This window comes from Cladophialophora carrionii (assembly GCF_000365165.1).
Source record: "Cladophialophora carrionii CBS 160.54 unplaced genomic scaffold supercont1.12, whole genome shotgun sequence".
Lineage (NCBI taxonomy): Eukaryota > Fungi > Ascomycota > Eurotiomycetes > Chaetothyriales > Herpotrichiellaceae > Cladophialophora > Cladophialophora carrionii.
In genome coordinates this window covers 205,097-218,070 of record NW_008481819.1, presented here as the reverse complement: position 1 = coordinate 218,070, position 12,974 = coordinate 205,097, and the positions used below count along the sequence as shown (strand labels likewise).

At 55.2% G+C, this 12,974-nt stretch overlaps 5 protein-coding genes across 5 annotated transcripts; 2 read left to right on the top strand and 3 right to left on the bottom strand.

Moving 5' to 3' along the window:
• Positions 1 to 922: 922 nt before the first annotated feature.
• Positions 923 to 2,503, top strand: G647_10046 (uncharacterized protein; the record flags this gene model as incomplete). The annotated part of the gene is made up of 1 exon (XM_008726038.1): positions 923 to 2,503. One exon carries the CDS (start codon positions 923 to 925, stop codon positions 2,501 to 2,503), a length of 1,581 nt encoding a protein of 526 aa, XP_008724260.1.
• A 126-nt stretch (positions 2,504 to 2,629) lies between these two features.
• Positions 2,630 to 3,911, bottom strand: G647_10045 (uncharacterized protein; the record flags this gene model as incomplete). Its single annotated transcript, XM_008726037.1, has 2 exons — positions 2,630 to 3,362; positions 3,496 to 3,911. 2 exons carry the CDS (start codon positions 3,909 to 3,911, stop codon positions 2,630 to 2,632), a joined length of 1,149 nt encoding a protein of 382 aa, XP_008724259.1.
• A 511-nt stretch (positions 3,912 to 4,422) lies between these two features.
• Positions 4,423 to 5,880, bottom strand: G647_10044 (mevalonate kinase; the record flags this gene model as incomplete). Its single annotated transcript, XM_008726036.1, has 1 exon — positions 4,423 to 5,880. One exon carries the CDS (start codon positions 5,878 to 5,880, stop codon positions 4,423 to 4,425), a length of 1,458 nt encoding a protein of 485 aa, XP_008724258.1.
• A 462-nt stretch (positions 5,881 to 6,342) lies between these two features.
• G647_10043 (uncharacterized protein) lies at positions 6,343 to 7,704 on the bottom strand (the record flags this gene model as incomplete). The annotated part of the gene is made up of 1 exon (XM_008726035.1): positions 6,343 to 7,704. One exon carries the CDS (start codon positions 7,702 to 7,704, stop codon positions 6,343 to 6,345), a length of 1,362 nt encoding a protein of 453 aa, XP_008724257.1.
• A 459-nt stretch (positions 7,705 to 8,163) lies between these two features.
• On the top strand, positions 8,164 to 12,807 carry G647_10042 (uncharacterized protein; the record flags this gene model as incomplete). The annotated part of the gene is made up of 1 exon (XM_008726034.1): positions 8,164 to 12,807. The coding sequence occupies one exon, from the start codon at positions 8,164 to 8,166 to the stop codon at positions 12,805 to 12,807; it is 4,644 nt and encodes a 1,547-aa protein (XP_008724256.1).
• Between the last annotated feature and the right edge of the window lie 167 nt (positions 12,808 to 12,974).

Below are 12,974 nucleotides of genomic sequence, written 5' to 3'. Positions count from 1 at the left end.
GATCCAAGTATGAGTAACAAGCTTCGCGAATACGAAGAAGCCAGCCTTGAAGGGAAGGCACAAGACGCCACGCTCCTTTTGGAATTATCAGGACACAGCCATTGACAGCGTGGTTGATTTCGCGGTGCCTCGGAAATTTCAGGCCTCCAGATCAATTAACCTGGGCGGAGGAGAGCTGCAGATCCTGTGGAATCGACTGTACGGAGCGCTGTGTATGGGAATGATGAGGACGGCCGCTGTGTAAGCTCTAAGAACCCCCAGTTGTGCCTTTATTCGTGGTACTGACGTTAAAAGTTGTGGTAGTACGTCTTAACGTACTCTTTCCCCATCAGATGTATCTGGACGGACCCTAGACAGCAGGACGGTTCGTAGGAGAGGATGCTTGATTACTCCATTGCTCGTCTGCAAGGCGCCGAGCGCCGACTCCCAAGTGAGTGAGTGAGTGAGTGAGGGAATCATTGAGTGAGTGATGGGTGATCAGCGTCGCAGGGTAAATGCACGTAAGATCCGTACGTCTTTGAAATGGCAGCCAAGAAACATGGTCATTCCCATTGACCCAGTGGTGCCAGATCCCCACAGATCTATTGGTCGGACGTATGCTGACTCGTCTTAATACGTCAATACATGTAATGACGAGCTCGGTCCGACTGCCGGGCCACGCGGCTAATCGCTGCCGTTTCACGCCTCGTGCGCTCTGCTTTTTGGACCCCAACGACACGGAGCATCCAGTCCAGAGTCCAATCTAACTAGGGGAACCACGGAACCCATCTCAGACCGCTCTTCCGCGCGAGAGGGGCTTACTCTCCTTCTCATACGAAATGTCGATCGAGGTATCGGGTTAGGGCAGCACCATCCATCACAGCCACCGTTGTGGTCAACAGTGACACGGCAAGGCGAAGGTAAAGAAAAGACTATCTCCAACATGGTCGTGCCGCAGGAAAACACATCCGTCCTGCCGACGACATGGCTCGGACTCATCGGCTACCTCGTCATCTTCAAGCTCGCCTACGACGTCGCCCTGGCGATATACCGGATCACGCTGCACCCGCTGGCTCATTTCCCCGGCAGCAAGCTCGCGGCCGCGACGTACTGGCACGAGACGTACTACGACGTCTTCCGCGGGCATCAGTACGTGTGGAAGATCCAAGAGATGCACCGGCAGTACGGCCCCGTGATCCGCACGAACCCGGACGACGTGCACATCCACGACCCGGACTTCTTCGACCAGCTGTACGGGCTGAAGATGGACAAGTGGGCGTGGTGGACGCGCGGGTTCGCCGTGCCCAAGGCCGGCGGCATGACGGTCGAGCATGAGGTGCACCGCAAGCGGCGGGGCGCGCTGAACCCCTTCTTCAGCAAGGCCAGCATCGTGGCCAACATGCCCGTCATCCAGGAGAAACTGGCCGTCATGTGCGACCGGCTGGACGCCATCAAGGGGAGCCGACAGGTTCTGGACCTCGAGGCCGTGTACCTGGCCTTGACCACCGACGTGCTCACGCAGTGCTCCTACGGCTGGACGTACGACTACATCCACCACCCGGAGTGGGCCATGACGTGGAAGCTGGTCAACACCGGGGGCCGCGCCTCGGCCGCCATCGTGCGCTCCTTCCCGCTGATCGGGGCCGTCGTGCGCTCGATGCCCCTCGCCGTGGCCATCAAGCTCGTCCCGCCCGTCGGGTTCATGAAGTCGTGGATGCAGCGCGTTGGGGTGCAGGTCCAGAAGATCAAATCCGACCGCGAAACAATGCGGCAGATCCAGGTCGAGAAGCGGCGCAAGGACACCATCTTCGCACAGATCCTCTCCAGCGACCTACCGGACGAGGAGCTGAGCGACGAGCGCCTGATCGACGAGGGCGTCTTGATCGCGACCGCCGGCTCCGAGACCACCGCCTGGGCCATCACCATCACGACGTACCACGTCATGAGGAACCCGGACGTGCTCGCCAGGCTGCGCGCCGAGCTGAGGACGGTCGACATCCCGCAGGGCGATGCCGTCGCGCCGTGGACCGCGTTGGAACGGCTCCCCTACTTGACGGCCGTGATCAAGGAAGGCGTGCGCATGGCCGGCGGCATGCTCTCGCGCCTGCCCCGCATCTACGACAAGCCGATCCAGTACAAGCAGTGGACCATCCCGGCGGGGACGCCCGTCGCCATGACGCCGCATCTGATCCTCATCGACGAGAACATCTTCCCGGAGCCACGCCGGTTCAATCCCGACCGATGGGTCGATGAGGATGCCACCGGACCGGACCGGACCACCAGTCGTCTGGACAAGTACATCGTGGCGTTCGGTAAAGGGTCAAGGAACTGCATCGGCATGCATCTGGCCTACGCGCAATTATACATGAGCGTGGCCGCCGTGGTGGCGAGATATAATCTGGAGATGTACGAGACCGACGACAGCGACGCCACGCCGACGAGGGACCTGTTCACCGCGGGTGTGAAGCTAGATAGCAAGGGCATCAGGGTGATTGTGCACGACAAGGATGAGAATGCAGGGTGAAAAGGAGATGCCAGTGCCATGTACATAGCACGATGGCTGGCCGATGATGGTACTTGGGAGCGAGCATCAACCTGAACCTCACTCTCACTCTCAAAGTCAGCCTCACTGCCATATTAGAACTCAGAATCATAAGTTCGTTTCACTTTCCACCCCCTCCAACTGGCGTGCCCTAAACTCCCAAAATTTCCGCCTGATGGGATCCCACTTCCTGGCCAAGGCGTCAAGACACTCCCTACTCCGGTGTACATCACCTTCCATGCGATAAATGTCGGCCAACCAATCAATCGCATGACTACTCCTCACACTGCTCCCCGGCGTGTCACTACTACTCATGAGATCCGCCCCCTTGCCACCCACGAACCCTTCGCAAAACACCCGCATCTCCGTCAGAGGAATGCCCGCCCGGGTGAGCACGCCGCGCAGATAATTCCAGGCCGACGCGTTCTGCGGCGCCCACGCGATGTGGTCCTTGGCATAATTGACCTCGCGGTCCACCACGTCGAGATCGACGACCAAGGTACCACTGGCGAGGACTTCCTTGCGGATCCCCCCGCGCCCACCGCCGCCGCCGCCGCCAGAGGCCTCGACCTCGATGGCGCGCAGTTCGTCGACGCCAAAGACGACAAAATACCGATGATTCCACGCCGAGTTGTTGCGCACGTCGTCCTGGATGAGCGCGTCGACGGCGCGCAGCTCCACGTCCGTGTTGAGCAGCGGGTCCGGGAACCGCCGACACAGCCACTGCCGGTACGTCCAGACGTGGTAGTTCTTGGCGTCGAACGAGAGGATGTGTGCGAGGAACGCCGGTTCCGTGGGCGGCAGAGTCCCGAGCAGCGACATGAGCGTTTGCCGATGATGCCTGGGGAGGTGTCACATAGGTCGTTAGTGAGATCCGCACCGCAACGAGGAGCCATGTGTGGTTAGTGGGATCTGATCCATGGCAGTGTGATCCACGTGCAGTGTGAAAAGCAAGAGAGCGAACCGTGTCTCACCAGATCTGATAATTCTTCAGATTCCGCTCACTGATCCCCTCCAGCCAGTCCAACTCCGTCGTGACCCCATCCTCCACGGTCGTGCCGTCTGTCTGCCACAGCGTCTTCAGGATCTTGGCCCGGTAAAGCCAGACGGTATAGTGCGCCGGGTTCATCCCGATGATGTCCTCGGTCAGGTCGAGTGCGCGGCGGCTGAACTCGTTGACCGCCATCACGGCCCTCAGGTACGACATGGCCTCGCTGTAGCGCGGCGAGTAGGCGATCGTGGCGAGCGCTGGGCCGGCGTCTTTCTGCCCGGGCGGCCCGTCGATGAGGGGTACGGGGACAACATCCTTCCAGAGGGGGGAGACGGCGTAGTATGGCGCTTTGGATTTGGACTTTGATTTGGCTGCTTTGGATGTTGTGGCCTCGGCCATTCTTGGGTGCCTCGTAAATAAAAGATCCCGTGGCAGGCTCGCTCCCAGTGCAGCTGATGGCAACGGCGTCCCAAAGGCGAGTTGGGAGTAATAATTAGTCGCTTTGATCGACTTGGCCTTGCTTTGGGCTTGATCGTCGGAAACGGCCCTTGGAGAGACAGTCGTCAAACTCACCACGTACAGAGCATTCTACTTCAACCGAGTGCAAGAGAGCGAGCCTCGCCTTGTCATTGTGCTTGACTGGAATGAAGAGAACAATACCAAGGTTGCAAGTCGGCTCGGAGGAACCTCAGATTCATCCGGCTGCCTCTTGACGCCTTTACTCGTCCGTACTCGGTCGTGGTATTATTAGCGATGCCAGGTGTGCACATTATTCGCATTTCACAAGATGCAGCCCTCGCCCATCCTAGCCTGTCGTGGGAGGGAATATAGTACAAATGACGCGCCCATTAGACAACCGCTGCTATGCGCCTTCGCTAGTAAAACAAGAACGAACAGGACTATGCGTTGTTCACCTCCAGAACTTCCATTCGGGCCGCCTTTCGGTGAGACCCACGCCGACGAGAGCCTCAATTCCTTCTGTGCCATCTGCATTTAGGAACTTCTGTTGGTCGATCTCTTCACCTCCTGCTTCCTCGGTTCCATTGTGCAAGACAGCAGGGTAAAGCATGCCGACGCCACTGCCTCCCAACGTGGTCGTGTACTCCTCAAACCCGGCATCCTCAAATTTCATCTTCAAGTTCACCACGGCCTTTGGATCGATATCCCGCTTGAGGAGGGTGATCGCACACCCACCGCCGCCCGCGCCGGTGAGTTTCGTCCAGCCGATATCAGCATAGTCCACCAACTCCCGAATGTGTTCTAGCTTCGGATGAGAGACGCCGAGCGAGACCAGCAATCCATGGTTGATGCGGAACAAGTCACCCAAGTGCTCAATGTTCTGTTCTGATGTGGGGTCAAATTCATCTGAGGTGATGAGAGAGTGTGCTGACATTGTAACTTCTTCGATACTGTCCAGCGTGGCCTCGGTCACGGCTGGGTATTTCTTCTTCAACGCCGCCACTTTGGCAACTTCTGCAGCGGTCGATCGGGCCTGTTTCGTGTTGATCAATAGTAGCGGCAGTTCCGGGAAGTCTTTGAGTGGTGTAGCCATTGGCGGTTTGGTGTAGTCAAGTCTCTTGAAAAGTACAGCCCTTCCGTGCGTTGCAACAGTGTTGTCGACTCCGCTGGGGTTTCCGTGGATGCATAGTTCGCCCACGAAAGCCCACTTGTTGATTCTCTCAAATTGTATGTCCACCTCTTCCTCTGGTTGGTCATGATGTGGTCCGGACAGAACGTGGATCTGTTTCAGCAGGGCGGCGCTGATACACACGCAAATGCTGGCACTCGAGCCGAGTCCTGCCCCGATCGGTAGTGTGGATCGTAGAGTGTAAATACAAGCCTGCGCAGCAGGAGTCTGAAGGCAAAGGAATAGGTAGAGGAAAGCGGAAGCAGCATTTTGGTGAATCTTTCGCTTGTTTTCGCTCAAATGAGCTGAGACGGCTTCGACGTGAGGTTTCATGGCGGTGACCAGCTCGGGATCTAGTGACGTGACCATATCGTAGTATCGCGGCTTTCGCACGGTCTTCTGGAATATATGCCAGGGCAAGTCGTCGATCTTCCAGGTGTGATCCAGTCCAACATCAGGGAACACCAGTTGAATTGTTCGTTGCGACTTGGAGAGAGCCGTGACCAGCAGATAAGATCGGAGGGAGATTGCGGCGGCCATCGCGGCCTTTCCATGGACGACGGCATGCTCGCCAAACACGATGACTTTGCCGGGAGCAGATGTCATGAAAGCAGGCGCCATGGGAGACGAGGACTTGCGCGAGTATGGAGGAGGGTGTAACACGCCATCTTTGGAGTGGCCATTGACTCCATTGAGGCCTTTGACGCCGTTGACGCCGTTGACTTTCGGGGTTCCGTTCATGGCTGACTCGACTCTATGGACCATAGCTTGAAGAGCGAGCCGAGAGCCCCAAGAGGTGAGGCGACGTGAGGCGACGTTGAGGTATGGGGCGACGCTGAAAGTTGCGCGGGAGGAGGGACAAAAAGAGGAGAAGCAGGCTCGCAGCCCAATAGGCAATCCAAAATTTCTAAGAGGGAAAGCGCAGCTGCGTTGTCGCGACAGGCGCAGCCAACGTCAACTCAGCGGGCTAGCACCACTAAGCTTATCGCTTGGGGCCGCTAGGGACGCTAGCGCTGCAGGTACAGCCCCGTTAAGGTTGTGGAACACCAGAGCCGGTGGCCTTCCGAGTGGCACCATCGTCATCATAATGAGAACCCAGCAAACTACAACTCGTACGAGTACTGTATACTTAGATCGGTCGGGTGCACCGCGTCAGGTAAACTCGTAGGCACTTTGCTCGTACAGCCACAGACCGCACCATTCTTACTCATCAGGGTCCGAATCGCTTAGCTCCTCAATTCTCCCGGCGTCGTTCGCCACTTCTACTGGATTCTTGACATTGACCACTCCCGTCGCCTTCAGTCTCTCGAACAGTACGAACAGCCGTTCAGCTTCGCGCTCTTTTTCTTCTCGGGTCATATGTGGTAGCTCGATGTCTGGCTCTTTGTCCAGCCTTTGTCCTGTGATAGGGTTAACCGGAACTTGGTTGGAGGACTCTCCATTGCCCTGTGACTTTGCGCTCTCCGGGATCGGGATCTTGTGCGTCATCAGATATCCCGCAGCGTATCCATAACCCACATTCTTCACGTATTCGTTGGCATCTTTACCCGAGAGTTCAAACATCAAGCCGGATATTGCTTCTGAGAGGTTGAGCATTCCGGAAGAAGTTGTCAATCGCAGGAGTTGAGACGCCAGCGATGATGATTTCCCGAGAGGTTGATCCCGTTCTTTGTCGTCAGGCAGAAGTCGTGCCTTCATACTATCCCGCAAATCCGGTGGTGCAGTGTCATTGATCTTCCTCAGGACTGTTAATAGTGGCACTGCTGTCGTGTCGAGTTCCGTTGGTGGATGACCCTCGACGGCCAGTGCGAGTATCGAGATCAGCCTGGCTACTGCCGACTTCGTCTCGGCAGTCTGGGTGTCTTCACCATCAATGTCTAGATTTGCGAGAGCATTGATTAGCAGGTTGACCGGCGGTTGGAGTGGTGGCGACAGGACGTCGGTATACTCGATGATGCGACAGATGGGTGCAACAGCAGGCTTGAATTTGGCAGCTTGGTCTGTTTTGATACTCGTCGCATTGAAAAGCAGCTTGAGAGTCTCCGACATGGCCATATTTCCCTGAGCCGCGAGTCCTGTGCGCTTTGCGTTCTTTGCTTGATCCGCATGACGAGCCAACCTTTGGATAATGCTTTCCGCTAAGCCATGCTCAGATACCAAAGTCACCATGTCGATGCCGGGGTCGTAAGTCAGAAGGAACATTATCCGAGATAGTAAAAACTCCTCGTCCTCATCCGCATCTCGGAAGGCATCAGCTGCTTGCTTGTCGAAGCCGAACTCAAGCGAGTACTTGCGGGTTTCCGGAAGGAACAGAAGCGCATTAGCAGTGCACCTGAGTGCCTCATGCCTTATAGACGGAGGGAAGTCTCCAAAGGCATAGCTTCCCAAAGTTTTTATTCCATCGGCATTGTAAATGGCGGCCACGTTGTTGGCATCTCGCCCGAGTATCTTCAGCTTTGCCAACGCCTCTTCCAGCTGCTTTTGGTCGTTTGTTTTAGACCCCAGGCATTCCGTCAGTAGAGCGAGCAAAGCTCGAGCCTCATTCTGCGGGGTTTGACTTGGCATAGTGCCAGAGCAGAGGCTTTTCTGAGTAGGACAGAGTATCGCACAACTCAGAAGGCCTTTGGGTCTCACATGTCAAGTGATTTGATCAAAAGCGGAGAGCTCCTTGTTGCAGTTGATGTCAGGTGAGGTTGATGTGAAGCAACTTGGATAGCTGCTTCTAGACACGCACGGTCGAGTGGAGCACGCAGTAAACGCTAATCCCAAGAGAGCTAGTCGGGACTTAACACGAACTCAACGGGAGCCGCGTCTCGACGCGTTCGCCAGCGTTGCGAGGCTTGGATGGTCGTGGTGCCGTTCAATTGCATCAACGGCTCTCTCTTTCCCATGGCTTCCTATACCACTGTCTGGAGGTCTTTCCCATCTCCGGAGTGATGGAAGACTGCAGGCAGTCTCAGGAACCTTCGAACCTCACTGTCCACCGAGGACATTGAGAAAGACTACCAACACCTCGCTTTCGCCATGTCGATTCACGCTGCACTTCCGCTTAGCCCTCCGTCAACATCCTCCCGCCGCAAAATAGCTCTTATGAGCTCTTCTGTCCAGGGGACAAGTCCTGCAAGCTCTTCAGCATCGTTTCCGGGCTCCTCCCATACCGGAAGCCGGAAACGCGTCGGGTTTTCGACGGGTGCAGACATCCATAGGCCTGTTTCCACGAGTCAGCCTCCTTCAAGTGGTGCCAGACCACCGTTCACCTCTTCAGACTCTCAGTCGAGCCTAAGATCGATCCTCAAACCAGTTACAATCTTGGAGGAGACTGCACAGACAAGACATGGGTTGCAGGATGGCAACCGTTCAATGGTTGCAATGATGGACAGCTTCATTGAACAGTTGTCCCACGATGACAGATCACTCTCCCTCGACGCATATCAGACGCTTGCCAATGTCATCAGGAACTACGAAGACATCCCGGACGAAGATGTGCTCAAGGCGAAGATCAACACCTTTATGAAATACATCAAACGAGACCTGCTCAGGAAACTCTCCCCAGAAGAACCGCCGATTGCTGACACGAATCTCATCACACAAGCATTGAGACTACTCATCATATTTGTTTGGAACAAGGACTATGCCTCTCTACTATCGGATGATGCCCGTACCTTCGTCCTCGATCGGTCAATCCAAGTGCTTGCGGAGCATACTGCGTCAAAGAATGTCATCGTCCACTACCTTCATCTCCTTGCGGCGCAAAACTTTCGCCAGACCCTAATTACCAGCCACCGCGTTGCGAGACTTCTCGAAGCATTGAGAGCACTTAGCGAGCATTACAAGGGGAATGGAGTCATTTCTGAGAGGCTGCTCGTCTACCAGAAACTCCTTGACCAGGAGCGACCCACGATGAAGGCGAAGGCGAACATCTGGGTGGACGAGCTACTCACTGGCGCGACCAACAGCCTAAAGGACATCAGAATGAAGGCCATCGACCTTGGTGAAAAGGCCTGCTCAGCGTTTCCCGCATCTTCATCAATTTCTTCTGTCATCAGATCTACACTCGCCAGAGAACTTGCATCCGGAAAGACATTCAGCTCCAGCATGTGTCGAAAACTGGAGAAGATGATTGCAGTAAAAGAAGAGGGCGTCCAAGTCCCGCGGATATGGACTATCGTCCTAAGGCTCTGCAATAATGTCGATGACCGTGGCCGCAATGGCTGGGGCCCGCGTTGCGACAAGTGGGCTCAATTCAAAGATTGGTTGAGTGTCATACAAAAATGCTTCAACTGCAGTGAATCGACTATCCAGCAACAGGCGTACCAGGCTTGGAATCGGTTCATACACATTGTCCAACCTCATCTAGCATCCGACAACCTGTTGCAATTGTTGCCAAAGCCTATGACTGCTAAATTAGAGCGGCATGGAGGGGAGGCGGCAACCAAAGGCACTCGCGTGGCGGCGGTGTCAAGTTACTGCACCCTACTTTATCATGCTTTCAGACCAGCGGCAAATCACCATCAGTATACTCGGGTATGGAACGAATATATTGTGAAGGTCATGAAGTCCGCATTTTTTGAAAGAGGCACCGCCAACTCCGACCTTGCAAGTCGTATCGTGATGGCGTTGTTTTGGAATCCTGGACGCGCGAAGATCTGGAACGAGAATCGCGCCCTCGAGAACACCCCGGTCGAGCCAGAAGAGCTGCCTACAATCGATTGCAAGTGGGTACGTTCGAAAGCAAGACCGATCCTCGACATTTTCCTAGTGCTGATGCGCTACAGCTCTTGGGGAGCTTCAGGGCAGTCTGACAAGGCATACATCGCCGTGGCTTGGCTGCATTTCCTCAAAGCTGTGCAAGAAGCGGGTCGAAAAGAGATCAAGCCCTCTGCTGAGACTGTGGAGGCCATGGTTCATGTGAACGCTTTCCTCGGGCGTTTATACCTAGACGTAACCCACCCCAGCGTAGGCGACGGTCGACCAACAGGGCCACATACGCTCCGGATTGGTCAAGTACGCCAGCTGACTGTGACGGCTGTTAGGCTACTGGGCCACGATCTGATAATGGCTGGTCTTGAAGACAAAGGTCATTGCCTGAGTAACGCCTTGGTTATTTATGACTCCCTGCAATTCCATCTTCTGGAGCAACAGCAAAGTGATGAATCAAGCACGACGAGCTTAGAAACATGCCTCAAGTCTCTGGACGCAGCATTGGTCCACGGCTTCAATTCCGAAACGACTTCTGGGACAAATATAAGCATCAGCCAGCTGCAAAAGAGGCTGGAAGGATCATCTGTCAGACAGATTGTCCACACCTTGACTCTGCTCAAGCGGCCCACTGTGTTGATTTTAAAACAAGGTATCTCAAGTTGGCAGGACAAAGATCAACACGAACCCAGTCGGCGGTATCCAGAGATCGTCAAAGCTACGTTGACTCTTCTGGCCAGACTGCCTGTCGAGGCTGTCGGTGAGTTGGAGGAGACCTTTTCGGCTCTGCTCAGTAGCCGTCATAATCTTGTGGTCCAGGACACGGTCGATATGTGGAATCAGCGATTTGGGAAGCTTCCCTCGCTAAGTCTTGGTCCTATATTATCAGAGGCTATAAGCAAGCTACGGGACGCTGGCGTTGAGATCACTGTCCCAAGCAAACCGCACATCCGAAACGACGCAGCTAAGCAACACATGTCGCCACAAGCTGCGCCAGCAGAGGACCTTGACACGACTTCCAGGCATATGTCGACGAGCCCAACAGCGGCAATAAGAGGCGCCGATCGATCCCCAGAATTGGGTAGTCAACATTTTCACAGTGTTGCACGAGAGGAAAGCCCCGTGATGGGCTCAAGTCCTCGCCAACAATCTTTGCGGCCACGCTCGAGGCACGATGATTCTCAGGTTTACTTCGTGCCAATCGAGTCATCCCCTCTTCCACAGGAAGAAACAGAGTCCCAGTCCTTGACTACACACCAAAAGGAAGTCCGCGACCAACAGCGTTCGGAGCCTGCTCTTGTGTTCCCGGACCTGAGATCGAGCCCGAGGCCGCATACTAGATCAATCACCCACACTGACTGCGAATTCGCACGAAAGGCAGCTTCTCAGGCAGAACGCCCCTCAACACCGACCCTGCCAACTAACGAGGAACAAAACGGGACTGAGTTGATGGCCTCTCCCACACCTCGTGCGCGACACTTTACCAATCTAATTCCTGATATTGAGGTACCTTCATCGCCGCCTTCGATGGTGGGCAATGATGATCGGACCGATGTCAATTCTTCTCCGCTTCTTGCCGTCGAAGGTGATGCTGGAGACAGAATTGATCTCGCGATTGAGCAGATTGAGGGGGCAGACGAGCACGGTGCAGTAGAGCTACATCCTTCTGCGGCAATAGAAACTGTTGCGCTCAAAGCTGCAGCCTCCCTCGGACAAGAAGCATTGGTCACCGATATCGCGGATGCTGGCGCCGGAGGGAGCATCGAATTTTTCCAAGACCCCCAGGCAGAAGAGCGCACGGGCTCGATGGGGGCTGGTGAGTCGAAAGGGGAGGCTAGTAACGCAAGGCGCCGAAGAAATCAGCCAAAGAAGCACGCGACTCGTGGAGATGATGTTGCTGCGTTATCCTCTAGTGGGAGAGTGAGGCGTGGAAGATCCCGTCTTCGCCTCTCAAAATCTCCCGCACAACAAATCGGTCGTCGCGCAGTCGGGGTAACCTCCAGTACTGAAGTGCAAAGTTCCAGTCCTCCACCGCACCAGGATTGTGAAGATAGCCATCTTGAAAAGGATGCGGCCCCAGCCTACGCAACGGTATCTCCCTCATTGAGACCAATTACGATCAACTTGGCATCAGACAGCACGACATCGGAGGAAGCAGAGCAAAGGGAAGCAAGCCCGACGAAGCCTGTCGCAACGGACAGCGACGAGATTGATATTCTTAGTGCTTCGCAATTGTCTCATGACCTCGATCTGCATGTCAGCCAGACGGCTGGTGCCGGCTCCTATGGGGAAGAAGGGACGGATGAAGCATCAAGATGGAAAAAGCAGAAATCTCGCAAGCGCAAATCAAGCACATTGAATCTGGCTGCAGCCAAGCGCAGGAAATCATCAAAATCATCCTCCCAGAATTCGTCGACTTCAAGAGACGCAGAAATGGCTGCGGATGAGATTCCCGGAGAGATTCTTGATTGCGTTGAGGTTTCACCCTCACCGGAGGATCAAGCTATTGCCTCAGTACAGCTCAGCGAGTCGGCACTGACACCTAGACGTCGACGAGGCCGGCCACGGAAACGGACTCTGATCGAGGTCATCGTGCCGGAGACGTCGCTAGTCAAGCAGGAGAAGGTGGATATCACCGGAGTTTCTGCTGCTTCATCAGTGCAGGATGAGCAGAAAGAGGTTCTTCACACCCTCGATCAGGAAGCTGAAATCCATGGAGCAACAAGTACAATGGTGACCGACGCTATGGAGTTGACTACGACTGGCGGCGTCGCAGAATCCGCACCGCGAGAACGAAGCTGTCCGTCTGACATCGCGGCTTCACTTCAACACGTCCTGGATCGTCTCAAATCCGCCGACCCGACGGATATCGACTTAAGGCGGGTGGATGACTTGTGCTTCCAGATCCGGTTCCAAGCCCAATTCATCGCCCAACAGCAGATGCTTAACGGAGATTTACCCAGACTCTAGCGGCAGGGGCGCCAGAACGTCGAGACCTGGGATCGCGCCGACTTAGAATGGATGCTTGGAGGAGGTCTTCCACCACAGGGAGCTGGGGTGGACGTGACCATGGGCTTGCATCCAGAGCATAGCCAGATTTTGTACGCTGTAGTTCAGACGACAAATACATTGTCTCG